This window comes from Nansenia antarctica, assembly GCF_963989245.1.
Source record: "Nansenia antarctica genome assembly, chromosome: 8".
NCBI lineage: Eukaryota > Metazoa > Chordata > Actinopteri > Argentiniformes > Microstomatidae > Nansenia > Nansenia antarctica.
This window is the reverse complement of record NC_137678.1, coordinates 15,586,094-15,614,074: the sequence shown is the minus strand read 5'-3', so window position 1 is coordinate 15,614,074 and position 27,981 is coordinate 15,586,094. Positions and strand designations below refer to the sequence as shown.

The 27,981-nt window shown below is 45.5% G+C and overlaps 2 protein-coding genes across 2 annotated transcripts; both read left to right on the top strand.

The window, feature by feature from the left end:
* Positions 1-7,235: 7,235 nt before the first annotated feature.
* On the top strand, positions 7,236-22,206 carry arfgap3 (ADP-ribosylation factor GTPase activating protein 3). The gene is made up of 16 exons (XM_080537420.1): positions 7,236-7,360; positions 8,727-8,845; positions 9,473-9,545; positions 10,136-10,267; positions 12,724-12,804; positions 13,102-13,195; positions 13,516-13,578; positions 13,855-13,901; positions 14,251-14,396; positions 14,678-14,809; positions 14,906-15,034; positions 16,278-16,409; positions 17,955-18,078; positions 18,186-18,273; positions 18,659-18,786; positions 19,450-22,206. The coding sequence occupies exons 1-16, from the start codon at positions 7,292-7,294 to the stop codon at positions 19,465-19,467; spliced, it is 1,575 nt and encodes a 524-aa protein (XP_080393546.1). The 5' UTR covers positions 7,236-7,291; the 3' UTR covers positions 19,468-22,206.
* Positions 22,207-22,887: 681 nt separating this feature from the next.
* Positions 22,888-27,773, top strand: ikbip (IKBKB interacting protein; the record flags this gene model as incomplete). Its single annotated transcript, XM_080538091.1, has 5 exons — positions 22,888-23,312; positions 24,147-24,264; positions 24,584-25,342; positions 26,263-26,484; positions 27,267-27,773. The coding sequence occupies exons 1-5, from the start codon at positions 23,086-23,088 to the stop codon at positions 27,771-27,773; spliced, it is 1,833 nt and encodes a 610-aa protein (XP_080394217.1). The 5' UTR covers positions 22,888-23,085.
* Between the last annotated feature and the right edge of the window lie 208 nt (positions 27,774-27,981).

The following is a 27,981-nucleotide window of genomic DNA, read 5'->3' as shown; positions in this document are numbered from 1 at the left end:
AACTGCATAGTGTTGGGGCGGGTGGGGGTTGGGGGGGTGGGGGGGGCTTGCAGATTCAAGGAGGGTGACCTCATATGTTGTTGTTGCTATTTTCTGACTCCCTGGAGCCCATGTGTACAAGCGGAAGTCTTCCACCACGGCCTGGTTTCACGCAGCCTTGCTGGGCGCTCAGACACACAGCAGCGAGGTCTCAATCCCAAAGTCAAAAGTTGAATAGCTTATTACAAAAGCTAGACCTAATGTCACAACCATTACCTATCTTAGAGACCCATTTGAGATGTTACTGAGAAAGAAAAAGCTACTTCGTTACCTTAAAGAAATTTAGTACAATTTTTGTCTTCTTTTTTTGTATATTATTTATTTTCCCGAACTTTTAGGTTTCCACCGCCAATCCCTCTCTACTGTGCTAGTCTTCACGTCAGATTGTACTAAGTTAACACTTACATGGACATTGATTGATTCTCTACTAGAGTTTGTAGTGTAGAATTGACCTGCAAAGATCTACGCTGGAAAAGGAGAATTTGGCATATAGTTTCTCAGAATGTTACATTTTAGTCTTGAGGCCATTGTGGCTGTTTCGACCATCTTCTCACCCTTTTATCCCTTTTGCATTCAATCCTTTATTCAGAATAAGAACGTTATTTGTCTGAAATGGCATTGCCAAACCTCTCACACGTGTAATCTGTTCATGATTTGATATTTTGTGGAACGGCCTGGTCAGTTCTTGCTCTTTGGAGTCTGTGTTGCCTTTTTTAAAAATTAGATTTGAAACTTTTAATTTGATCTACACGCCAATTCTATTCAGTGCTTCAACTGGATCCTTAGTTCACATTGTATAAGTGTCACCCTCACTGCTTGTTATCACGTTATTCTGTGGCCTTGACCCTTCACCCTGATTGATTGTAACTGTTTGATTGTATTGGCTCACCTATTGATTGTACACTTGTCTGCTGATTCTTTTGGTATTGGTGACATTCAATTATCTCACACTGAACAATCTTGTTTTTAGCAGACTATGTCCACACAGTTGATTTCACCCTCTGTCGATTAGTTAGTTTGAATGTTTTTTTGTTTTTTTTTCAACACTCTGAATGTTTGGGGAAAATGGTATCTCACTTGAAGCTCTGAGCTTTTAACTTAGCTTGCACTAGATGTCATATGCCAAGCTTTGGGAGAATATTCTAGTGCCTCACATGTTGCAATAAAACCACATAGAGGATTTTAATGATACAAGTATTTTTGCATGTAAATAGCAAAGGAATCTATGAACAAATGAAGCATAAAGATGAGGAAGTTGAGATGAGATCTGTAGTTGGAAATTCAAGACTGTTTATTTATAATACGCCTTAAGTGCTTTTGTTCCTCTCCTGTTGGACGAATGCTGTGATTCGAAAAAATCAATTTGTAGAATAATTGAATGTTTTATGACGAATGTCACACACAATTCGCTGTTTTGTTACATTTGTAAATATGATTATTTTTCTCCTCTAAAGGGCCATGCTTATCAACTAGTAATTGACAATTAACAGGAAGATGATCTGCACATGATATTATTCTCTTGGGTATGGAATGAATTAATGAATAGACACACCATTTCATAACTGCACCAGCTGTTTCCATTAGCATTCACTATGACATAGGCTTGTCCTATGAGGAGTTGGTGCTGGGGCTCTTTCATACGCGTACGCTCACAACGTCAGGCTTATTAAATGGCGCTCACTGGAACAGGGACGAATATGTGCTGCCTGCAGAGAGGATTGAGTGAGTGAGTGAGTGAGAGAGAGGGTAGATACACATCCTCTGTCAGAGGGAAGGTAGATACACATCGTCTATCAGAGAGAGAGAGAGAGAGAGAGAGAGAGAGAGAGAGAGAGGGAAGGTAGATACACATCCTCTGTCAGAGAGAGAGAGAGAGAGAGAGAGAGAGGGAAGGTAGATACACATCCTCTGTCAGAGGGAAGGTAGATACACATCCTCTGTCAGAGGGAAGGTAGATACACATCCTCTGTCAGAGGGAAGGTAGATACACACCCTCTGTCAGTGTGAGAGAGAGGGGGAAGGTAGATACACACCCTCTGTCAGTGAGAGAGAGAGAGAGAGAGAGAGAGAGAGGGAAGGTAGATACACACCCTCTGTCAGTGAGAGAGAGAGAGAGAGAGAGAGGGGGGGGGAAGGTAGATACACACCCTCTGTCAGTGTGAGAGAGAGAGGGGGAAGGTAGATACACACCCTCTGTCAGTGTGAGAGAGAGGGGGAAGGTAGATACACACCCTCTGTCAGTGAGAGAGAGAGAGAGAGAGAGAGGGAAGGTAGATACACACCCTCTGTCAGTGAGAGAGAGAGAGAGAGAGAGAGGGAAGGTAGATACACACCCTCTGTCAGTGAGAGAGAGAGAGAGAGGGAAGGTAGATACACACCCTCTGTCAGTGAGAGAGAGAGAGAGAGAGGGAAGGTAGATACACACCCTCTGTCAGTGAGAGAGAGAGAGAGAGAGGGAAGGTAGATACACACCCTCTGTCAGTGAGAGAGAGAGAGAGAGGGAAGGTAGATACACACCCTCTGTCAGTGAGAGAGAGAGAGAGTGAGAGAGAGAGAGGGAAGGTAGATACACATCCTCTGTCAGTGAGAGAGAGAGGGGGAAGGTAGATACACACCCTCTGTCAGTGAGAGAGAGAGAGAGAGGGAAGGTAGATACACATCCTCTGTCAGTGAGAGAGAGAGGGGGAAGGTAGATACACACCCTCTGTCAGTGAGAGGGATGTTGTGCCATGCGTTTTCAGGGCATGTTTCAACAAAACAGCAGCAGCAGCTATACTTGCACAATTCAGTTTGTAAATGTTGTCCCACAACATGAATAATAAATTGATTGAACCAAAAGAGGATCATTTCTCTCTGGCTTATTATTTTTTGTGGTTTATTTATTTTAAATCATATGAAGGGTGTTGCTCAACGTCGCTAAAGAAAAACACAGGCTTATTTTGATAGATCCTGTGAGTCTCGCGAGACTTATCAAAATAAGCCTAAAGCTAGGTGCTTTTCTTTTAGCGACGTTGATGGAATACCCCCCAGTTGTAAGAGAATCTGGTCTGTACAGCCTAAAGCTAGGTGCATCTAGTAATCATCTGGTCTGTACATGCTAAAGCTAGGTGCATCTAGTAAGTGCCAATACCTGATACGATTTAAAATAATGGAAATACCTTCAGGAGTAGTAAAACAAGGAACTGTGGTCACATTTATTTGGATCCCTGAGCATATGAGCATTATGAGTAATGAGAGAGTGGACAAACTAGCCTAACAAGCTGTTAAAGAAGGAGACAGACACTGTAATTAAACTCTCAAAATCAGAGGGAAAGGGTATTATTGTATAGAGGAAAGTCAATGAAGAGTGTCAGCAGCAGTGGGATCAGGAGACAAGAGGAAGACAACTGCATACAGGACCAAACAGAGACAGAGGGTAGTGAGAGAAACAGAGAGGCTAGTGAGAGAAACAGAGAGGGTAGAGAGAGAAACAGAGAGGGTAGAGAGAGAAACAGAGAGGGTAGAGAGAGAAACAGAGAGGGTAGAGAGAGAAACAGAGAGGGTAGAGAGAGAAACAGAGAGGGTAGAGAGAGAAACAGAGAGGGTAGAGAGAGAAACAGAGAGGGTAGAGAGAGAAACAGAGAGGGTAGTGAGAGAGTAGAGAGAGAAACAGAGAGGGTAGAGAGAGAAACAGAGAGGGTAGAGAGAGAAACAGAGAGGGTAGAGAGAGAAACAGAGGGTAGAGAGAGAAACAGAGAGGGTAGAGAGAGAAACAGAGAGGGTAGAGAGAGAAACAGAGAGGGTAGAGAGAGAAACAGAGAGGGTAGAGAGAGAAACAGAGAGGGTAGTGAGAGAAACAGAGAGAGTAGTGAGAGAAACAGAGAGGGTAGAGAGAGAAACAGAGAGGGTAGTGAGAGAAACAGAGGGTAGAGAGAGAAACAGAGAGGGTAGAGAGAGAAACAGAGAGGGTAGAGAGAGAAACAGAGAGGGTAGTGAGAGAAACAGAGAGGGTAGAGAGAGAAACAGGGAGGGTAGTGAGAGAAACAGAGAGGGTAGTGAGAGAAACAGAGAGGGTAGAGAGAGAAACAGGGAGGGTAGAGAGAGAAACAGAGAGGGTAGTGAGAGAAACAGAGAGGGTAGAGAGAGAAACATAGAGGCTAGTGAGAGAAACAGAGAGAGTAGAGAGAGAAACAGAGAGGGTAGAGAGAAACAGAGAGAGTAGAGAGAGAAACAGAGAGGGTAGAGAGAGAAACAGAGAGGGTAGTGAGAGAAACAGAGAGGGTAGAGAGAGAAACAGAGAGGGTAGAGAGAGAAACAGAGAGGGTAGAGAGAGAAACAGAGAGGGTAGAGAGAGAAACAGAGAGGGTAGAGAGAGAAACAGAGAGGGTAGAGAGAGAAACACAGAGGGTAGTGAGAGAAACAGAGAGGGTAGTGAGAGAAACAGAGAGGGTAGAGAGAGAAACAGAGAGGGTAGAGAGAGAAACAGAGAGGGTAGAGAGAGAAACAGAGAGGGTAGAGAGAGAAACAGAGAGGGTAGAGAGAGAAACAGAGAGGGTAGAGAGAGAAACAGAGAGGGTAGAGAGAGAAACAGAGAGTAGAGAGAGAAACAGAGAGGGTAGAGAGAGAAACAGAGAGGGTAGAGAGAGAAACAGAGAGGGGAGTGAGAGAAACAGAGAGGGTAGAGAGAGAGAAACAGAGAGGGTAGTGAGAGAAACAGAGAGGGTAGAGAGAGAAACAGAGAGGGTAGAGAGAGAGAAACAGAGAGGGTAGAGAGAGAAACAGAGAGGGTAGAGAGAGAAACAGAGAGGGTAGTGAGAGAAACAGAGAGGGTAGAGAGAGAAACAGAGAGGGTAGTGAGAGAAACAGAGAGGGTAGAGAGAGAAACAGAGAGGGTAGTGAGAGAAACAGAGAGGGTAGTGAGAGAAACAGAGAGGGTAGTGAGAGAAACAGAGAGGGTAGAGAGAGAAACAGAGAGGGTAGAGAGAGAAACAGAGAGGGTAGTGAGAGAAACAGAGAGGCTAGTGAGAGAAACAGAGAGGGTAGAGAGAGAAACAGAGAGGGTAGAGAGAGAAACAGAGAGGGTAGAGAGAGAAACAGAGAGAGTAGAGAGAGAAACAGAGAGGGGAGTGAGAGAAACAGAGAGGGTAGAGAGAGAAACAGAGAGGGTAGTGAGAGAAACAGAGAGAGTAGAGAGAGAAACAGAGAGGGTAGAGAGAGAAACAGAGAGGGTAGAGAGAGAAACAGAGAGGGTAGAGAGAGAAACAGAGAGGGTAGAGAGAGAAACAGAGAGGGTAGAGAGAGAAACAGAGAGGGTAGAGAGAGAAACAGAGAGGGGAGTGAGAGAAACAGAGAGGGTAGTGAGAGAAACAGAGAGGGTAGAGAGAGAAACAGAGAGGGTAGAGAGAGAAACAGAGAGGGGAGTGAGAGAAACAGAGAGGGTAGAGAGAGAAACAGGGAGGGGAGTGAGAGAAACAGAGAGAGTAGAGAGAGAAACAGAGAGGGTCGAGAGAGAAACAGAGGGTAGTGAGAGAAACAGAGAGGGTAGAGAGAGAAACAGAGAGGGTAGAGAGAGAAACAGAGAGGGTAGAGAGAGAAACAGAGAGGGTAGAGAGAGAAACAGAGAGGGGAGTGAGAGAAACAGAGAGGGTCGAGAGAGAAACAGAAGGTAGTGAGAGAAACAGAGAGGGTAGAGAGAGAAACAGAGAGGGTAGTGAGAGAAACAGAGAGGGTAGAGAGAGAAACAGAGAGGGGAGTGAGAGAAACAGAGAGGGTCGAGAGAGAAACAGAAGGTAGTGAGAGAAACAGAGAGGGGAGTGAGAGAAACAGAGAGGGGAAAAGAGGAGGTGGTGATGACAAGACTACAGACTAGGGCACAGTAACTTGAATGGAACTCTCCACATTATAGGAAAACATCCAACTGGACTATGACTATTGTCAGATAAAAGAAACAGTAGAACATGTACTTGTTAACTGCAGGAAATACACTGTAGTATATTTTGGCCTGTCCTGCTGGGAATGGGGGTTGGGAATGGGGGTTTTACGACTCTGTGTTGGAGAGACCTCCTGGCCTCTCCCTCTTGACCATCTAGGTAATGTTATAGGACCACTGGCTGTGACTGCATTTTGACTTTGTTTATAAGTAAGGGTGTGGGCTCTGAGGGGGCTCTCTCTTCTCTCCCACCTCTGGAACACGCAGCTCTCTCTGTCTCTCTCTCTCTCTCTCTCTCTCTCTCTCTCTCTCTCTCTCTCTCTCTCTCTCTCTCTCTCTCTCTCTCTCTCTCTGTGCTTGACCAAGCAGCTCCTCTCGGTCCCCCTCCCCCTCTCTCTCCTCTCTCTCTCTCTCTCTCTCTCTGCCAGACCAGCTTTGATTTCTGTATACTTTTGTATTTTGAATAAATGGTCTTAACCTGCTCAATAACTGTTATTTGATTCATAACCAACAAGGTAATACACAACAACACCTCAGATAGAAAGGACATGATGGAGGGAATGAAAAGATCAGGACTGACAAGAGAAGGTTTGGAGGGCGTATTGGAGTGTGGTGCAGGTGGACAGGGCATGGGCATATTGGACATGTGCAATATGACAACCCTAGGGTATATAAGGTTCAGAATAGGAAATGTTAGGATATTTATAGCATAGCATAGAGTACAGCACAGTGTTTTATTTGTATAGTATAGTATAGTGGATAGTGTATATAGCCTTTATTTATGTAAACCAGCTCTTTTCCCTTCTTGTTTTTAGTATTTTTTTCCTAGCACCAGGGGAGCCCCCCCTCCCAAATTTCGTTGTATGGTACCTGTACTATATTAATGACAATAAAGACCATTCATTCATTCATTCATTCATTCATTCAGGTGTCAGGTCAGCTTTCTCAAGAGAACTGGACTGACAGGCTGGGCTTGACGGGGAGACTTTGACCAGAGAACTGGGCCGATGAGAGAGACAAACCGGACAATGAATGTAGGAGTTGGCTAAATCCAAAAGAGGGCAGTAAGTGCAACATTAAAGAAGGAAGCTGCCATTTAAATCCAACAGAAGAGGAAGAAGAACAAGCACACCGTCGTCATCCTAAAATTGAACTTCATTACCCACAAACCCCTACCGCGACAACAAACTCCAATGGTTACTGCTGACCTATCAGAGCCCGGCCAGGTTGTTGTCATGTCCCCCTCTGACACGAAGGGGTGACAACGAGGAAGTGTGTTGACCAACACAACACCTGGACCAGTCCCTCTCTCTGCTCTCTCGGGTGAAGTCCACACGGGTGAACATGTCGGACCCCAGCAAGCAAGCCATCACTGCCATCTTTAAGCGGCTCCGCTCCCTCTCTACGAACAAGGTAATCGTTTGGATGCGGTGAGGATTTTTCTCTCCATTCTTATGTGAAACGGATGTAGGAAGGATGTAGACATCAGAGGACACGTTGACACGTCGCAGGTTCGCTGGTTAGTGAACGATCCAACAGGATGGACACTACAGGGAACGTGACAGATGTGATCCTGGTCTAGGGACACAGGGTGGAGGTGGAGGTGGAGGTGGAGGTGGCTGATCGTGTTCCACAGCCCTACGCACTTTTGATAGGTTAGCTGTCTACTCCCTAGCCTAGCCTAATCCACGCGAAACCGGCTAACAATCGGTAACGGTGTCAGTATCACATACAATAATAATAGACCCTTCACGAAAAGGATCTAGTTAGGAAGCTAAAACAAGGGTACTTCTATACATAGAACAGTTCAAACAGGACATAAACACTGACCGCAGCGCTGTAACAGCTGTTAGCCATGTGTAGTCTACAGAGCATAAATGCCTGGTTAGTCTAATCGGTGAAATATTGAATGCGATCAAATAAAAACATGTCCATGTTAAGAAAGAGGATGAACTTGACCACCTCCACGTCTGAGGGTGACGGTGTTGTGCCCTTCAGACCGACAGACGACTGGCCTGGTTGCGTCATTGTTTACTGGTTGTTCACAGTCTGGCAAACAGTCCTTATTCATCTGCTTATCGGGTTTTTATGACGCCACATCCCCACTTGCGTGCAGAATTATACATACATGTCTTTGAATGGAATCATAAGAAGTGCACTGTCTCTTTTAGAACTATTTGATTGATTAGGATCTCCCATTACCTGATGCTAGGCATCAGCTACTCTTGCTGGGGGTCCACACAAACATACAAGAAATCATCCTAAAAACATAACAAAGAAGAAAAAACATCAACATACATAACAACGAATAACAAAACACATTGCAAAGAAGAATCATCCAGAACCATCCACAAACGGCAATAAGTAACACAAATAGCATTACAATACTCAGCTAGGATCTAATGCGTATGATGTGTTGCTTCACTTTTTTTTTTTTTAACTGATTTTATTCTGGGTTTTTGAGATATGACCTGGTAGGGCGTTCCATTCAACCATCGCTCAAAACAGCACTGCACGTTGTTTCGAATTTGTTTTAGTTTTGAAATTGTGTAGCCTAGTTAGTTACCACTTGTGGCATGTCTGGTGGGGTATGTGTGTGCATCAGAGCTGAGTGTCATCAACACTTTTAGCCAGAAGAGTCGGTCATATGGTCATATGGTCATATGGTCATATGGTCATGTGGTTTATATTTGCTGTCACTGTGCCCTGCAGGCCAAGCCTAGTTCCCCTGTTTGTAGGCAAAGTGGGTGTTCACACTTACTCCTCCTTTGTCCCTCAGGTGTGTTTTGACTGCAAGGCTAAGAACCCAAGCTGGGCCAGCATCACATATGGAGTGTTTGTGTGTATAGACTGCTCTGGGACACACCGCTCGCTTGGCGTGCACCTCACCTTCATCAGGTAGGGAGCAATGCATCTTGGAACATGTAGTTCTGTTGACAGCTGCTGTCAGTTAAACTATTAAAACCGATGCCAAATGACATGAAAATGAGTTGCTCTGTCATTCTTCAGTATTTTCAGTAGGGTATTGATGGTCGTGGCACCTCCCTACGATCAGTAAATGACTCCCTGATATTACTACTATATATTACCCTGATACGACTCCTATATGACTACTTTTTTTTTTTACTTGATTTTCTTTATTTCAATATGCAGTCAGGCAGGAGTATGAGGCGTAGACTAAGTTGACTCCAAGACGAGAAGCTTTATTGGTTTTATGTTGTTCACATGTTTATATGTTTATAAAAGTACATAGTTACATGCTAACACCCCCCTGTCTATATACCCCCCTGTGAATAGGCCATATAGTGTATATAAGTATATACGTTTACATATATACTCAGATTCCTACCGATTACATTTAGGTATATCCCCTTATTTATGTGTATTTATGTCTCATTCTTGTTTTTTATTATCTTAGGATTGTGTTTTATTATCTTAGGACATTATTTTGATTGTTAGCACCTAGGGTTTGCATTTCAATTTCGTTATAAAGATCTGAATAAAGATATTTCATTCATGTTGCAGGTCCACTGAGCTGGACTCCAACTGGTCCTGGTACCAGCTGAGATGCATGCAGGTGGGAGGCAACGCTGCCGCGGTGAGTACCCCCGGACCGGGCCGGGCCGGCACCGGCCAACATTTTCTACATAAGCGTTATTATAAGTTATTATTATTATTACATTTACATGCGGCTGTGGCGCAGGAGCTAGAGGCGCCATCTAATGATTGGGTTGAGGTTGGCAGATCGGCGGTTCGAGCCCCGGCTGGCCACATGTCGAAGTGTCCTTGGGCAAGACACTGAACCCCAAATTGCTCCTAGTGAGCGGCCGGCGCCTTGCATGGTAGCTTGACGCCATCGGTGTGTGAATGTGTGTGTGAATGGGTGAATGAGAGGCCGTTGTAAAGCGCTTTGGATAAAGGCGCTATATAAGTCAGTCCATTTCCCATTTGTCTTCTTAATATGATTTATTTGTATATGATAGTACCGGTAAGTATATGATACTAACCCTAACCCTGACAGTATAGTGTGTTGAGACCTCGATGAGAATGCGAAAACGAAATGAACTTGAAAACGTAACTAACTAACTAATAAATAAATAACTAATATAACTAATAACTAACATTGTGAAAACTGCATTTTGACAGCCAGATTGTGAACGTTCTGAGTCCTGACCCCGTGTCTCACAGATGGCGTTCTTCGCACAGCAAGGCTGCAACTCCAACGCCGCCAACACCAAGTACAACAGCCGCGCTGCCCAGCTCTACCGCCAGAAGATCAAGTTCTCAGCTACACAGGCCACCAAACACCACGGCACTGAGGTACCATAGATATCCAGACATGATGGACCATAGATATATACTACCATAGACAGTGGCGCCGGCAGGATTAGATTTCATAGTATGCACAGAAACGTAGCAAAACTTTGCAGACTAGCCTACAATATAGGTTGGATGGTTGTATCACCTATAACGCGCTCTACACAGAGCGCAGCAACACAAACATTAACTATAATACATATGGACATGTATGTTGACACATGTAAGACAAAATCTTCCAAAAATGTATTTTTTTTAATGGTGATTAAGTCGAGCAACCCTGGCAGAACCCTGTTTTCGCACGTTCTATTACCAGTGGGTGGATACCCTACATTATGGTGACGGTGCACCCGAAAATCCATTGCTTGTAAATGTCTTTAGTGAGCCACACATCCTGAAATGTACATTTGCCAGGCATAGCTACAGCTGCTTGCTGCCGCTTAACCTGCACCGGAATTTTCTTGAGGCAAGAGCGTGGTGCGACTCAGATAGCGGGAGAAACATGCAGACAGCGTAACGTAGCATATTTACTAACATTACGTTAACAAGTTTAGATTGTATTCCCCTCTCTCTCCCTCTCTAAAACGAAAAACATATATTTATTTTTTCTCAAATTCACAAACTTTCAAGGACTTCAAGGACCCGTGGGAACCCTGCATTTTGATCATGATGATATTTTGATGATATCATATTATTTTCGAGGGCTTTAATGCTTTAATGATCAGAATGAGAGATGAATAGATATGGGGCTTTTTAATATTATTATTTGTATTATTATCATTGTTTAAAAAAAAGAAAGAAAATGGTTAAAAAACAACAACAAATGGAGCTCCTGAGATCAGAATGTTCAGAAAACATGCAGGATGACGTCATAATCATAACAGTCGAGAGGACATTTGACGTCACAATCAAATGTCCGCTATAAAACCCCCGCGCCAGTTTATCAGGCCAGTTTAACTTCGGTATCAGAAGGAGCAAGACGTGTGACACAAGGTAAGCGCCTGTGTTAGCTACTTGAGGCCGAAGTTAGCTAGTTACCATTGTGTGTGGTGGCGCCGGCAGGATTAGATTTCATAGTACGCACAGAAACGTAACAAAACTTTGCAGACTAACCTACAATATAGGTTGGATGGTTGTATCACCTATAACGCGCTCTACACAGAGCGCAGCAACACAAACATTAACTATAATACATATGGGACATGTATGTTGACACATGTAAGACAAAATCACGTTCTATTATTACCAGTGGGTGGACACCCTACATCCTTTACGAGGACGAGGTAGCAGGCCTAGCTACACAGCTAGCTAACGTAGGGGGCTCGTCACCGTGTAACTGTTGTTTATTATATCGAGTGGGTACTTCAAAACTTCAAGTTGGTGTTATATAAAAAAAAAAAAAACGAAAACTAGATATTGTTGACACAATAATGTTTCACTTTCCAACCCCTTTGAGTCAGCGGGTGGTTCGCATAATGCAGCCAGCTCCCTATGTCCACGTGAGGCAATGTCCGTTGCCATGGGAACATGAATGCTGTTTCCTGATAGGCTGAAGACGTTCCATAGAATCTGGACGTTCTGCTGCAACTGAACATGTAAAATCGCTGGCAACCCCGGCGCTTGGTTGCGGCGCTTAGATGGACACTGGCCCCCGCGATGATAGCCTTCCTGCTTTCTCCACAGCCATTGGATAAATCTAATTTTAGAAAAGCGTTTTAGGCAATCAAAATGAAATATGCGGGACATCGTTCCAATTTGCGGGACGCACCAAAAGTCGTGAAAATGCTGTGCAGTGACATCTGTTCACCCTACTAGACACTAACTTAGGCAGCTAGTTGAATGAAAATGATTTGAGCGCCAGAAATCAAGATCAAATGAGTCAGTGACAAGTCAAATCAAATCAAATGTATTTACAGTAGTGACAGTGACGTAAACACCAATCATTGGCCTTTATGTAATGTTTCAAACTAACGGGTTGAGTGATTGGCTGAACGCAATGTGAAAGAGTTGCGTTAAGCGCGTTTATTACAGGAAAAAAAACAACCTTTAAAAAAAATTGTACGCACAGTGCGTACAGGATTCCGGCTGCCGGCGCCACTGACCATAGATATGACCTTTTGACCTGTGAGTAAAGAAAAGTGTTATATCTTTGCACTCGATCAGATTTCAGGACCGTCCTCTCATGACTTTTCCTACATATGTGCGTTCTACCACCCAGCATCCTTACGTTTTCAAAATCACTTCAGGATAAGCTAGTATAAAGCTATTTTGCCGTTTTTCTGTGTAGGAAGCAGGCTAATTTACAAACGGCCAACTAGTGGTCGTTGTGTGTAAATAGCTGGTTAGCATTCTAACAAGGCGGCTATTTTAGTAGGTACGGCTGTCCTAGTGTTAACCAGTCAAGTCATGCAAGATCGCTTGAGCTTAGTGTTAACTCTTCTGTTGCTGTTCCCATGTAGCTGTGGCTGGACAGCCAGGCCCCTCTGCCTCCAACCTCCCCAGTCAACAAGCAGGAGGACTTCTTCAGCCTGCACACACAGGTGTGTGTGTGTGTGTGTGTGTGTGTGTGGGTGTGTGTGTGGGTGTGTCTGTGTGTCTGTGTCTGTGTGTGTCTGTGTGTGCCTCTGTGTCTCTGTGTATCTGTATCTGTGTGTGTGTGTGTGTGTGTGTGTGTGTGTGTGCCTGTGTGTGTGCCTGTGTGCCTGTGTGTGTGTCTGTGTCTGTGTCTGTGTGTGTGTGTCTGTCATTACACATTTGTTGGTTTGTCCATGCCCACTTCTTGCCTGTGTTGACGTTGTCATGGTGACACGTGTGTGTGTGACGTGGTTGTTTCCCAGAGTGTCCCAGAGGATCTGAGATCAGCACAGATGAGCCTCAGCTGCACCTTAACAGAGGAGCCAGAGAAACAGGAGGCAGAGAGGGACAACAGTGGTATACCAGCTACACTCTATGGCTATACAGCGGACACACACACACACACACATTTTAAATGCTTTATTTATGTCCACATAAATGTCACACAATATCTAAACGACATAAATACTATCAGTGCATTTTAACATTATGAATACAGTCAGTTACAGTAGTGCTGAGCCAACAACCAGTTATGCCTACACACAGGATGTTATTCACACCAAACACACACACACACACACACACACACACACACACACACACACACACACACACACACACACACACACTCTTCCTTCTCTTCTGCTGACCCATGCTCTCTGCCCTGTCTCCTCCAGGTGATCCAGAGAAGGGCCCCAGTGTGGACATGCTCAGTGTCTCTCCTAAGCCTGCTGACCTGGGTAAGCTGACCAGGACCTCAGTATGTGTGGAATAACCACTTACTCACCTCTTACTCTCAGGATACATGTTGAGAACAAATGGCTGTGACTGAAAAATGTTTGGTTGAATATGAATGAATAGGTCAATTCTTTGCAGAGGGACTAACAATAATGATTGTGACCTGGTCTGTGGGTTTGATTGAATACTTCCTCTAGTCTCTGGTGTGAACTAGGCCTGTGTGTGTGTGTGTGTGTGTGTGTGTGTGTGTGTGTGTGTGTGTGTGTCTTATCCTCCAGACCCCTCCTCTCTGTTTAAGAAGAAGCCAGTGGCTGCAAAGAAAACTGTATGTATTCACTAGCACATGGAAGTGTGTGTGTGTGTGTGTGTGTGTGTGTGTGTGTGTGTGTGTGTGTGTGTGCGCGTGTGCGTGTGCGTGTGCGTGTGCGCGTGCGCGTGTGTGGAAGCAAAGGGGCACTTCTGTACTCCTGTGTGTGTGTGTGTGTGTGTGAACATGAATGTGAAGAACAGTGTTGTTGTCTGCCTCTGTTGATAGCAGACTAGTGTGTGTGTGTGTGTGTGTGTGTGTCTTGAGTGTAGTCATATGCTTATGTAGCTGGAGTGTGTCTCTCGTACTCTGCTATTATGGCTCAGTAATGTGTGTGTGTGTGTGTGTGTGTGTGTGTGTGTCTCAGCTGGGCTCTAAGAAGGGCGGCCTGGGGGCTCAGAAGGTGAGCAGTAAGAGTTTCTCCGAGCTGGAGAAGAGGGCGCAGGCTGTGGACAAACTCAACGAGAGAGACGACACTGCTGCCAAGAAGACCCCCACACCAGACCCCCCCATGTAAGGAAGGCTCTCTCTCTCTTCTGCTGGTAGTGGTGGTTTACTGTTGACATGTTTACCTTTCTTTCCTTTACAGGGATTCGTTTTTTTTTTGTCTTTTGAATATTAGTGGCATGTCATTGTTTTAAATTCTCTCCTCTTCCTCTCTCTGTTCTTTCCTCTTGGACTGTTTCTCTGTCTCTGTCTCTGTCTCTGTCTCTCTCTCTCACTCTCTCGCCCTCTCTCTCTCTCTCTCTCTCTCTCTCTCTCTCCTCTCCCTCTCTCTCTCTCTCTCTCTCCAGAGCTTCCTCCATGCGGCTGGCCTACAAGGACCTGGAGGAGCAGCGTAAAAGGGAGGACGAGAAGATGAAGGGAATGGAGGGGAAGAGGAAGGAGCAGGCAGAGAGACTGGGCATGGGCATGGGCAGCAGGAGGTATGATGTTGTACGCTATAACATCCACCATAATGAACTACGAGAGCACTTAAAATACGTAATAGTTGTTAATTGTCCCTCTCTACCTCCCTCTAGTGGCGTGTCTCACTCAGTGCTGTCGGACATGCACACCATCCAGCAGGAGAGCCCTGCGGGGGCTAAGAGCACCAAGGGCCGGAAGTTCACAGAGGAGCAGGACAGCGAGGAAGGCTCCTTCACCACCAGGTTTATAAACATGTGTTATTAACAGTAGAACTGGACAGATCGGTTGTGGGGGGTGGGTGGGGGGGGGGGGGGGGGGTGAAGTAGGTCTTTAGGAGGGATAGTCAATGTAGCCTGAAGAGAGAGATGGGTCTACAGTCTACGGCGGAGGATAGGCAGTGACTCGGCAGTCCTGTCAGCAGTGGGAACAGAGGCAGTGGGTTTGGGAGGAGAGGTAGCACAGTGTCGATGTGATCTTGCATGACTTGACTGGTTAACACTAGGACAGCCGTACCTACTAGGGATGTCCCGATCCGATACTGATATCGGATATCGACCCGATATTGGTCCTGAATGCTGGATCGGGGATCGCACCAGAAAAAAAAAGGCTCCGATCCGATCCTACTGTCATCCGCAGTCAAACTTATGTGTATAAGCGATGGGGGAATGAAAACAGTGAACAGAAACGCGTGTCGCAGCAATGCTCCACGCGAGTCGCAGAAATGCTTCACGCGAGTCGCAGAAATGCTTCACGCGAGTCCTATATGCGCTTAAAATGCGCATAGCGCTGTGTGCTTCCGGTTTCATTACAAAGAGGTTAACCCTATATGTGCCTGACGTCTAACAACATTCAAATGACTCCAACTTCATATTTTTTCGGATTTCAATGTATGACACATCATTTGAAAGCTTATGATCCGTAGTTCCAATCCACAACACGTCGCATGTGTTGCTTTAATAAAGGCTGGCAGTCTTTAATTTAACTGTTGTTGGTGTGGACTATATACTGGGGAGGTATTTGTTATTATTCAGGGGTCAAAAAATGTATACAAATATCGGATCGGTATCGCCGATACCCGAAGCCCAGGTACCGGTATCGGTATCGGTAGTGAAAAAGTGGGATCGGGACATCCCTAGTACCTACTAAAATAGCCGCCTCGTTAGAATGCTAACCAGCTATTTACTCACAACGACCACTAATTGGCCGTTTGTAAATTGGCCTGCTTTCTACACAGAAAAACGCCCAAATAGCTTCATACTAGCTTATCCTGATGTGATTTTGAAAATGTAAGGATACTGGGTGGTAGAACGCACATATCTAGGAAAAGTCATGAAAGGAGGGTCCTGAAATTTGATCAAGTGCAAAGATATAACCTTTTTCTTTACTCACAGGGGTCAAAATGACTCATGGCTGTTCTAGTGTTAAAGGAGTGTTAGTAGAAGGTTGTGACTGAGCTCTCTGTCCTGTGACTCCTCCCCTCCACAGGGTGTCCTGTCGCTATGACGACCAGGCGGATTCCCTGTGGGGCGACGAGGGAGACCGGAGGAAGGAGACCAGGAAGCAGCAGCCCGAGCCGGACTTCTACCTGAGCGCCATGACCTCCTCACTAGACGACAGGTACCATGACCTCTGACCTCCTCACTAGACGACAGGTACCATGACCTCCTCGTTAGACGACAGGTACCATGACCTCTGACCTCCTCACTAGACGACAGGTACCATGACCTCTGACCTCACTAGACGACAGGTACCATGACCTCTGACCTCCTCACTAGACGACAGGTACCATAACCTCTGACCTCCTCACTAGACGACAGGTACCATGACCTCTGACCTCCTCACTAGACGACAGGTACCATGACCTCCTCGTTAGACGACAGGTACCATGACCTCTGACCTCCTCACTAGACGACAGGTACCATGACCTCTGACCTCACTAGACGACAGGTACCATGACCTCTGACCTCCTCACTAGACGACAGGTACCATGACCTCCTCACTAGACCACAGTTACATGACCTCTGACCTCCTCACTAGACGACAGGTACCATGACCTCTGACCTCACTAGACGACAGGTACCATGACCTCTGACCTCCTCACTAGACGACAGGTACCATGACCTCCTCACTAGACCACAGTTACATGACCTCTGACCTCCTCACTAGACGACAGGTACCATGACCTCTGACCTCACTAGACGACAGGTACCATGACCTCTGACCTCCTCACTAGACGACAGGTACCATGACCTCCTCACTAGACCACAGTTACATGACCTCTGACCTCCTCACTAGACGACAGGTACCATGACCTCCTCACTAGACGACAGGTACCATGACCTCTGACCTCCTCACTAGACGACAGGTACCATGACCTCCTCGTTAGACGACAGGTACGAGGTAGACATCATTGATTTGGGCCGGGCTCGAGTTTGCTGTGATAGAGCCATGTTTAATTATTAATTTATTTATTCTATATAATTTTGCATATCTACTGCTCTCTTTCTCCCCCTCTGCTCTAGTCAGTGAGTTCAGTGAGTCAGTCCAATTACATTTTTCGTTGTTTCATTTAGGCTATATATATATAACTTTTTTATGTTCTCTTGCTGTTTCTGTCAGTCCAAATGACTGAAATCCCAGTTGATGTTTAAACTTTAACGGCTGCAAAAACATTATTTTATAAACATGTGCCAGTGTGCCTCTCCTCTGTCATTCTATGCCTGGCCCTGACCAAGAGTATCACATCAACTGAAAGCAAAACAAACTCCTCTGCATGAAGCCTCTTATGGAGCTGGGCTATTCCCATCAGCACTTACAGTCACACACATGCAACAACAGCAAGATCTGGCTCATTTGTGGGAATATAATTGATGTATATATACAGTATATATATATATATATATATATATATATTCTATAAAGGCAGGGGCAGTAAATACAGTTGTTGGTAGTAATTAAGGTGAGTCTTCCAGCAGTCTCACTCTACTCTTCACAGTGCTGCAATCTTTCTGTTGTGCACAGATATAGACGTTTTCTAGAATTCAGTTGTTGTTTTTTTGGCTCATAAAATGTCTGATGTCGGGCTTGGGTCTCATCTTAACAACTGCTCACTGTAACCCCCCCCATTGTAACACCCCCGCCCCCCCCCCCCCCCCCCCCCAGGACCACAGCCCGCCGGAAAGCAGACCCGGTCCCCGGCTCCGACTCGGGCGAAGCTCGGAAGAAGTTTGGGAACGTGAAGGCCATCTCCTCTGACATGTACTTTGGCAAGCAGGATGACTCTGAGGTGACACACACACCACGACTACCAAACTACTAACAAAGACTACTTGTCTTTTATATATATATATATATATATATATATAAAAATGTTTGTGCTCTTGTTCCTTCCAGTATGAGGCGAAGACACGACTGGAGAGGTTCTCTGGCAGTGCCTCTATCAGCTCAGCGGACCTGTTCGATGACCAGAAGAAACAGACTGGTATGAAACCCACATGTGGACTACATTTACTTAAGTATACAGTGTACTTAACACTAGAACAGCCGTGCCTTTCTTACCGACTAAAAGAGCCGCCTCGGGGGTCTCTTTAAAATGCTAACTATTTATTTACACACAATGACCACTAGTTGGCCGCTTGTAAATTAGCCTGTTTCCTACACAAAAAACGTTGTATTAGCTTATCCTGATGTGATTTTGTGAAATGTAAGGATACTGGGTGGTAGAACGCACATATCTAGGAAAAGTGATGAAAGGAGGGTCCTGAAATTTGATCGAGTGCTAAGATATAACATTTTTCTACTCTCAGGGGTCAAAATGACCCCTCATGACTGTTCTAGTGTTAACGCCCTCCTCTCTCTGCCTGCAGCGGGGTCGTACCAGCGTCTGACCAGCGCCCTGCCCAGCGCCCCGGACATGTCGGGCCTGAGGCTGGGGGTCCGCTCCGTGGCCGGGAGGCTGTCCGTCATGGCCAGTGGAGTGGTGACCTCCCTCCAGGTGGGTTGTCACTGAGCTACACACCTGTGGGCTACACACCTGTGGGCTACACACCTGTGGGCTACACACCTGTGGCAGGTGGTTCAATATGAGGGAGGACCATTTTTATGTTTGTATTTCATGATTATGTTACGATTTTTAAATTATATTTGTATGGCCCTATTACTGTTACAGCGTATTGGATGACGGTCATTCATATTCCATTCACCCAGCTAATATCAACATCGATGGACTTAGGTTACTTACTACATACCCTACCCGGTATACTCACTCAAATTTGCCCACCCTATTATTTTGTCAATAATAATATCTGTTAAACAGTAAATAACCAATGATGTCATCAAGTACATGTTTGTAATACTGTCAAACCCTGAAAATCAGGCCCGACCCGTCAGGTCGAGTTTGGGTTGATGTTGATTTAATGTGTTTTATCTAAAAAGAATAACTTTTTAAAATGTTTCACAATTATTTCAATTTTATATTATTATTATTATTATTATTATTATTATATATTTTTTTTATTCTGAAATATACTGAGCCTCCACTGTCTCACACACAGGACTTTAACAGGAAGCTGCTCAAGTTACATTTGATGACAAGTTTTTTAGCAAATGATGTGTCTGAAATGTATAACTGAATAAAACTGTGTGTTGTGTGTTTCAGGACCACTACAGCTCATGAGTCCTGTGGTGCATTGTGGGGCTGGACTCACCCCACCATCAGACCGGAGAGAGAAGAAGAGAGTGGCGGGGTAGCAGTGTGAAGGCGACATCAGCACAGGAGTTTTCTATGATTAAAATGTATCAAAATGTACTGTATATTATGTGCAGCAGCTATTTGAGTTATAGTATAAGTACGAGGTATATCTGCATTGGGTGAGTGTCATGAAATACTCTGAGGTAGATGCATAACTGAAGGAGGCTCTAACTCAGTTATGAATAAGGCCCAGAGAAATTCTTGACTCATACGTCCGTCTCCCAACACCAATATGGCAAGATAGCCCCTTCTCAAATGTGTCACACCGTACTCATTAGTATGAGAATATACAGTGAACAGTGCAACACTCTGTGGTGCATAATCACAATTGGTAAAATTCTAAACTTGTTCTGAGTTAATTGGCATATACATTCTCATTTCAAATGTTGAGTTTTTTTGTTTTTCACTGGGAGTTATGAAGAATGCTTATTATTTCTGCAGCTTTTTAATTTCATCTGTTTCTAGGCTTTGAGTAGATTTTGAAATATGTTTATACAGGTGATATTCAAAGCTTTTGCTATATCCTATATTCTATATGATATATATATATATTATATATGCTCTATAATCAAGGGAGGCTTGAGATTTTGTTCCTTTTCTCCGTGCTCATCTTGTTATTCGGTGACGTCTTATTCTACGCGGCCATCTTGTTTTTTGAGTACATAATTTGCGATTAAAAGACCCTCTAATAGCCTAGATGCCCATCTGTTTCTACATTAACCAGCAGTGTTGCTGTCTAATGTTAGAACATGCTGATATCCAGGACACTTAAGTTTTTTTAGGGCGCTTTGTTTCAAACCAGAAGGCATAGAACGTGTGTGCCAATGGTTTTCCACAGAATGAGTTTGAGGATGGGGGTTAGGGTTTGTGCGGAGGAGGGAGTTGAAAAGTGAAATGTTGTCGCTCATTTAATAAAGCTGCTTGACAGAAGTTTTCAAAACTTCGACTTTTCCTCAACTTTTCATTCGGACAGCGTAGTGTCAATGTAATCTGTTGCGTCGTTCACTTGTCTGCTACCATACTGCCCCCTACCATACTGCCCCCTACCATACTGCCCTTATTGTCTTTCAAGTGCACTTACGTCTGTTCACACAGAGTCCAAAGGACCAATAGACCAAAACGTCACAACGTGGCCTGCCTTAATGTTGCTTTTATAGAGGATCTTCTAAGGGGACCAAAGATGGACACGTTCAAACAACTCCAGCCTTAGTTTTCAGCCTTTAGTTTCCCACCGTATTTCTCTCACTCATTAGTTCAGTTGAACACTTTTATGAAGGAACGGAGGTAAATCCCTTTCGAGTATTGAGACACACCTTGCTATGTCTCATTATTCTCAAAGAGCCTCCTCCATGAACCCTGCTAAGAAAAGTCTTGACAGTCAAAATGAACTTGTTAGATTTGTAAAGGAAGGAGGGATCTAGGATCCCAGTGCCCTACGAGGGCTTGACTGGAGTCAAGACAGTTGCACTATGTTTTTTTTCTCGGTGAAATGGTTGAAAGGTAGACTCTTTGATATGCATCACCACGGAAAGTTGAAGGATGAGTTTAGAGATGTTTCATTTGATTCATGCAAGCAAGGTGTGTAACTCGCTAGTGATTCCGTTAACGCATGAACGCAGCAGGTCAACCATACAACAACACTTTTGTGTGACCAAAGGGCTGCTGAAGTGAGTTGTCTTGCTTCATGCTAACGGGAGTGTTAGCATGTTATTTGGTGGTTATGTCATATCACAGAACTTACCTTGAACCGTTGGTTGAACAGCCAGTTAGGCACTTTAGATGACTGTTGCTAGGAATGAGATGGCATTTGCTTTTGGGGCTTATATTATGGTTAGAGCAGAAGTGGGGATGGTTTTGTTCCATTTGTTGGGATGGCTGTTTTGAATTAGCTTAAGTCACTACCCAATTATGCACTTTATTTCTCCCAAAAAGTGTGCTATTTGGATCCATACTTATTTCAGAGTCGAGATTTAACACTTAAATATATGGAATTGAGACATTACAGTAGCCCTTAAAGTTGCCTGTTTGAATCTGGGATTTGCAGTATGTAATTTGTGACCAAACATGCTTTTGTTGAATCACTTTCTGCTGGATGCCCAAAGAATTGTGGCCTATATACTGGCCCTAAACTTAAATACGTGTGGCATTGATCTTGTTACTTTTGTTGTGCAAGTGGCAGCTTTTTTTCTTTTGTCTCAATGTACTCTATTGCTGCAGTTGCTTTGGAAAGCATTTGTTTACCTGCCATTGACATGGGATCCATTAAATTAGGAACAAGTAGACGTCTGTATTTGTAGAGGGATGTAATATAAAATGTGCATGGCCGATAGCTTTTGTGGAAATTTGGACACACACACACACACACACACACACACACCAACACACAAAATGAAAGCAGCATGAAATTATCCAAATAATTAGCATTGGTAATATTCAGATGGAGAGGATCTGGGGAGAGGATTGGCACAATCATCATTTATGTCAATGCTTCAAAGAAGCTCTCACACCCTCACAAGCATATCAACCTAAATAAACTGTCTATGCTTTTGTTGCACTATTAGGACAATGTTGGAAAGTTATCGATAAACAATTCTTGATCCATTTTTGGGTATATTAAATACTATATGTACATTAGGGAATTCTTATTGCCAAATAAACTGTTACTTCAAACCTGTTCAAGTGTACTTTGTTGACAGCCATGCGAAACAGTCAGTAAATCCAGTTGCTCCTCTAGTTCCAATAGAATGTGTTTTCTGTGTTCTCTGACCAAGCTTGACCAAGTCAGTAGATGTTTGTATGTCTATTACCAACAGAAGTGTGTATTGGGGGACTTATAATAAGAAGAAGCTAAATTTGCCCATTTTCATCTTTGTTCTCTAAGCTCCATTAACTAGGTATTTAGTGAATGTCAAACTTTAGTGAATGTAAAACTGTTGCTTATGATATCGAGTGGGTTCTTCATCGCTTCAATTGACGTCCTATACCAAAAACGTTGGAACTTATTTTTTTTTTTACCAATAATGTGTTGTTCCTTTAGTATTTCTATAATACTAATACTTTGACAAGTTTAACGTGGGCGCTTTTATTTTGAAGAAATCCTCATTGGCCTACACACATGGAAGTAGGTTTGCGGAGTTTCACTACTGCTGCTCAGAGAACACAGACACGGTGGGTACGTCACGTGACCAGACCTCCTCTAACACAGACACGGCGGGTACGTCACGTGGCCAGACCTCCTCTGTTCCTCCTCTACGTGGCTGGAAAAGTTTTCCCCCAAAATCCCAAGGAGCTAGGAGGATTAGGAAGGGGCTGTTGCACGGAGAATGTTGGCCCGTGTATAATACGAGTAGGCTAACTCATACGGTGCATTTCTTGAACTATTTTCTAACACATAAACATACACATGACTTGTTCATTTCATCTCATGGTGAGATTTTGAATGGATGTTTTGGCTGTAGTTTGCTGTGCAGCTTGTTGCGTCTTCTCTGACTGCCTTGGCGAGGAAGCAGCTGGCTGACAACAACGGTGTTTCATTATACAAACATGCCTAACAATGAGGTCAAGCAAAGGAAGAAGACCCCGGCACAGAAACAACATGACGAAATGCCTGACACGTCAAAGAACAACTGTTGTGAAGACGAAAGGCAGAAAGTGAAAGCCACAGAAGGAACACGTCGGTCGGATGAGAGTCAAAGGGCTTCGCCTCCTTCCCTGGACCCGAGGACGCTGGCCTGTCTGCTGTCCCTGGTCCTCTGCTCCGGCCTGGTGTGGTGAGTCTGCATGCCTGTCTGCTGTCCCTGGTCCTCTGCTCCGGCCTGGTGTGGTGAGTCTGCATGCCTCCAGCCTGTCTGCTGGCCCTGGTCCTCTGCTCCGGCCTGGTGTGGTGAGTCTGCATGCCTCCAGCCTGTCTGCTGGCCCTGGTCCTCTGCTCCGGCCTGGTGTGGTGAGTCTGCATGCCTCCAGCCTGTCTGCTGTCCCTGGTCCTCTGTTCCGGCCTGGTGTGGTGAGTCTGCATGCCTCCAGCCTGTCTGCTGGCCCTGGTCCTCTGCTCCGGCCTGGTGTGGTGAGTCTGCATGCCTCCAGCCTGTCTGCTGTCCCTGGTCCTCTGCTCCGGCCTGGTGTGGTGAGTCTGCTTGCCTCCAGCCTGGCTTGATCACCTAGGAGACACACTGTGTAAGGTAGGGAGATGAAATGGATAGGGAAAGGTATTCTGCTGATGAGAAGATGGATAGCGGTTACTAAGCGTTATGGCAGTGGTTGTACCATGTATTTTTTTATTGTATTTTATCTTTACCTTTTCTTTTTACTGTTTCCCCCTGGTTTTATATTCATTCTATGCTTGTATATGTTTTTATGTATGCTTTTATGTTCACTTTATGTTCTTATTCCTGTTGTAAAGCACTTACTTACTATACGAATTGTTATTAGAATCAGAGTAGGCAAGATAGCAAATTAGGCTACTTAAATGTGTGTAATAATAATATTTTATTTGCCATGCAATCAACTTCAATTTGGTGTTTTTGCTCAAGGCAGTGTGTGTGTGTGTGTGTGTGTGTGTGTGTGTGTGTGTGTGCGTGCGCGGTGTGTGTGTCTCTCCCTAACAGGGTTGTATTGGAGCAGAATGAAAGGTTTTCAGATGTGGAGGAGAAGTACACACTGCTGTACAGGAAGACTGCCAGTCTGCTTGAGATGGAGGAGGAGGTCATCAAGGTGTCTAAGAAGGTATGTTTAATTAGTGTTGGAACTTGTCAGTCCTGTTCCCATCATTCACAGAGTTGGGACTAGTACCAAATGCAGAGACAGTCTGTGTCGTTTTGATAAACAGTGTGTGTGTGTCATTTATCGCTCATGTTTCTTTCTAGTATGCACTAAATTTTTAAAGGTATTCCTTTCCTTGAGAAATCACTCACACCAGTTTGTTTAGTTGAGTATGTGTGTGCATGTGCACATGTGTGCGTTCGTGTGTGTGTGTGTGTATCAATGTGAATGCCGAGGCCCCCAGAGCACAAACAGCCCTCCCTGTTTTGTGTTGCGGGTGCAGCTCACCGCCTCTGAGGAACACCTACAGGGGGCGCTCTCCGCCGTCTCCCTGGCCGCCCGACTGGAACAAGACATCTCCTCCCTCCGTGCGGTCGTCACGGCGATGCGGGTCGACGTAGGCTCCGCCTCTGGCGACCTCGCGGCCGCCAACGTCCGCTTCCTGGACGTGACGGACACCTGGCGCGCCCAGCTGACCTCCGTGACCTCCGACCTCGCCGCCCTGAAGGCGGAGACCCGCGAGGCCCACGGGACGGCCACCCAGCGGGTCAACGAGGCAGAGCTCAGGGCCCGGGCGCTGGGCGAGAGGGTGGAGGAGCTGGAGGACAGCAGCCGCCGGAACGCCCGCGCCCTGGAGCGCACTGAGGAGCAGGACACGCAGCGGGCCAGCCAGCAGCTGGACTGGAACACCGAGCAGGTCCTGAAGCTCCAGGACCGGGTCAAGAACCTGGCCCGGGTGGACGGCGAGCTGGACGAGAGGCTCCGGGAGCACGTCCCCCGGGCCCAGCAGTGCCAGGCCCAGCTGCCGGAGGTAGAGGAGGCGGTGCGGTCCATCGTGAGGCTGGCCTCGGACCTCAGCGGGACGCAGAGCCGGCTGGAGGAGGTCACCCTGCAGGTGTTCGGGACGGAGGACAGCATGCTCAAGGTCCTGACGGAGATCCTGGACCTCAGGCAGGCGATGGACAACCTCCAGGCCCGTCACCACGGGCGGAAGATGGAGGAGGAGCTTAGCATCATCAAGGAGGCGCTCCGAGAGCTGGGTGTTGGGGGGGCAGGTGGGGGGGAGGCTGGGACTGGGACCCTGGAGATGGGGGAGGGGGGAGACTGGAACAGGGGAGGGGAGGGGGAAGAGGTCGGCCAACTAGGGGTAGACTGACAGGGATGGGGAAGGGGGGAGAGGACCTTGAAATGGATGACCCATCCAGCCCCATGGACGATGAATGTGTCAGTGTGTGATGTCACAGCCCCTTACAAGGGGAAGGAGAGGCTTCAACACTGCTTGTTATACTTTGTTGTCAATGTGCGTATGACTTTATGTTAAAGCATTGTCATTTGTTTTTCAACAAACGTTTTTCTTTTGATCACGCTCCCTGCGTCAAGCAATCCAACACGCACTGAGTACTGTCATTCACGCTCCTGCCAGACATAGTATACACACTCATACTACTTAATACTATTTAGCCTAACACTTCCTTTGCCATATTATTATCGCCTCAGTGTTTTGAATGAAAGTGTTACAGTATTACTCAAGTATTACATCATGTTTTGTTGTATTTAAATGACTTTTGAATGGATTTTTGTATTTTGGTCACATGTTGTGGGTGGATCTCACATAGTGAGAAGAATGTTATTGTGACACGATATTTTCTAATAAAACATAATAGTCACACGCCTGTCATTCATTATTATTAATTATTATTATTATTATTATAGATCTTATTTCTCTCTGGTAAATGTTTGCCTGCTCTGTTCTGAATGTGTTGCAAATATGGCTTCCCCTCCTGGCAAGAAGCCCTAAACACGTGTGTCTTTTTTGTAGCTTTTGCTCTTACCATCAGGATTGTAACTTACACATGTTACCAATACTCTACTTCTTGCATTATATGACTGCTCCTCTCAGTGCTTGACCCATGCCTAAAATGGCTGCTCTGCCTCTGTGTGTGTGTGTGTGTCCTGCTGCAGTGGGAGAGTGTCCATGCCTTGCTGGAGCACCTTGGAGGGCAGCCAGGGGCTCTCCTGCCCCACTTTGAAGGTCTGGAGAGGGACGTGGCCCAGCTGAAGGAGTGGTCGTCTGGCCTGACGGAGCAGCGTGAGCAGCTTCAGGGCAGCGTGGCGGCGCTAACCGAAGCCGTGGGACAGATTGAGAAGCGCACCTCTGCCATCACCAAAGATGTCACCGCCAAGGTCTGATTATGGAAAAAACTACTGTGTAGGACACGTACTATAATGAACTGTACACAACATATTTTCCAAAGCGATTTTTTAAAAATTATTATTAACATTGTACTTTTTTATTACCATTGTACTCAACAACACTTCATGTTTAGCCTTGGTATTCTGTTTGTGTACAGTCCTTACTTTACTTGAAAGGGCATTTATTTTGATCGTATCCTACCAATATACACACACAACACACACACACACACTATCTAATATAAAAAGACAATTAGTCAGATTCATGGAATTCTGCCATCACCAAAGATGTCACCACCAAGGTTTGACTATGGAAAAAATAACTGGCTCACTGTTTGTGATACAACATTAATTATACTTGGATGTGGATTACTTCATGCGTTACTCTGTGTGGTGGTTTGGGTGATTTAGGGGTTTTCTGCTACAGCTGCAGTAGCTCAGGAACTTAGTATATCTAGGTAGGAGAATGACTCAGGAAGTCCTATTTGTTGCTCATCTCCTCCTCCTCCTCTCCCTTTTCTCTTCTGTGCTCAACAGGTTTAAAAATGATTTTATTCCGGTTTCAGTTAAACTTTTAACCAGCACCAGATGAATATTGGATAGATTTGACTTATCATTTTACTTCTACTCTTGTATGAATCAGGGTTGCCTTCTGTCTGTGTTTTAACATGTTGTATTGTCTGTTGTCCTTGTTTGGCTGCAGTGTGGTGTAAGCCCAAAACAAATTTCCCAGTCATGGGACAATAAAGTGACTTTTGACTTTGATCCTCTAGGTGGCGTCTGTGAGGACAGATGTGCGGCGGATGGACGGCCTGCAGTCGGAGGTGGACTCTCTGCTGGAGAAGGTGGGTGGGCTGGAGGACCAGGCGGCCCAGGCCGAGCGTGGCATGGTCAAACGCATCGGCGACCTCCTGGCCGGCAGCATCGACCGCGTCCAGGGACTCCGCTCCGCCTCCGACCGGAACGGCCAGGCGTTGGAGCGGCTCGGCCGGCGCCTCCCGGACCTGGCCACCGCTGACCGGCAGTTCTCTGAGCGCCTGAGGGAGCTGGAGAGTGGCCGCGCCCGTCTGATACGCACGGTTACCTTCGCGGGCGACCTCAAGCCCAAGGTGGCGGCCATCAAACAAGACTTCAGGGCGCTGGAGCCTCTGCTGAACGACCTGACCCTCCGGATAGGCAAACTGGCCGAGGATCTGACGAAGAGGGAGGAGGACGTTGCTGAGCTCAGACGGACATTCACTAACTTCACTTCTGTTCCTGAGGGGGAATTGAGTTCATGACCAGCTTCGGTGCCAGATAGCTGACATGTCGGATGCTTTTTTTACATGTGAGCAAGGCGCTAACTTGGTGGGGTAGTGGTGGTCTAGTGGTAGTGAGTTGGATAGTGAGTTGGACTGATGAACGGAAGGTTGTGAGTTCATATCCCCTTATCTGAAACCACACCACCACTAGTGTGCCCTTGAGTAAGGCACTTAGCCCTCAGTTACT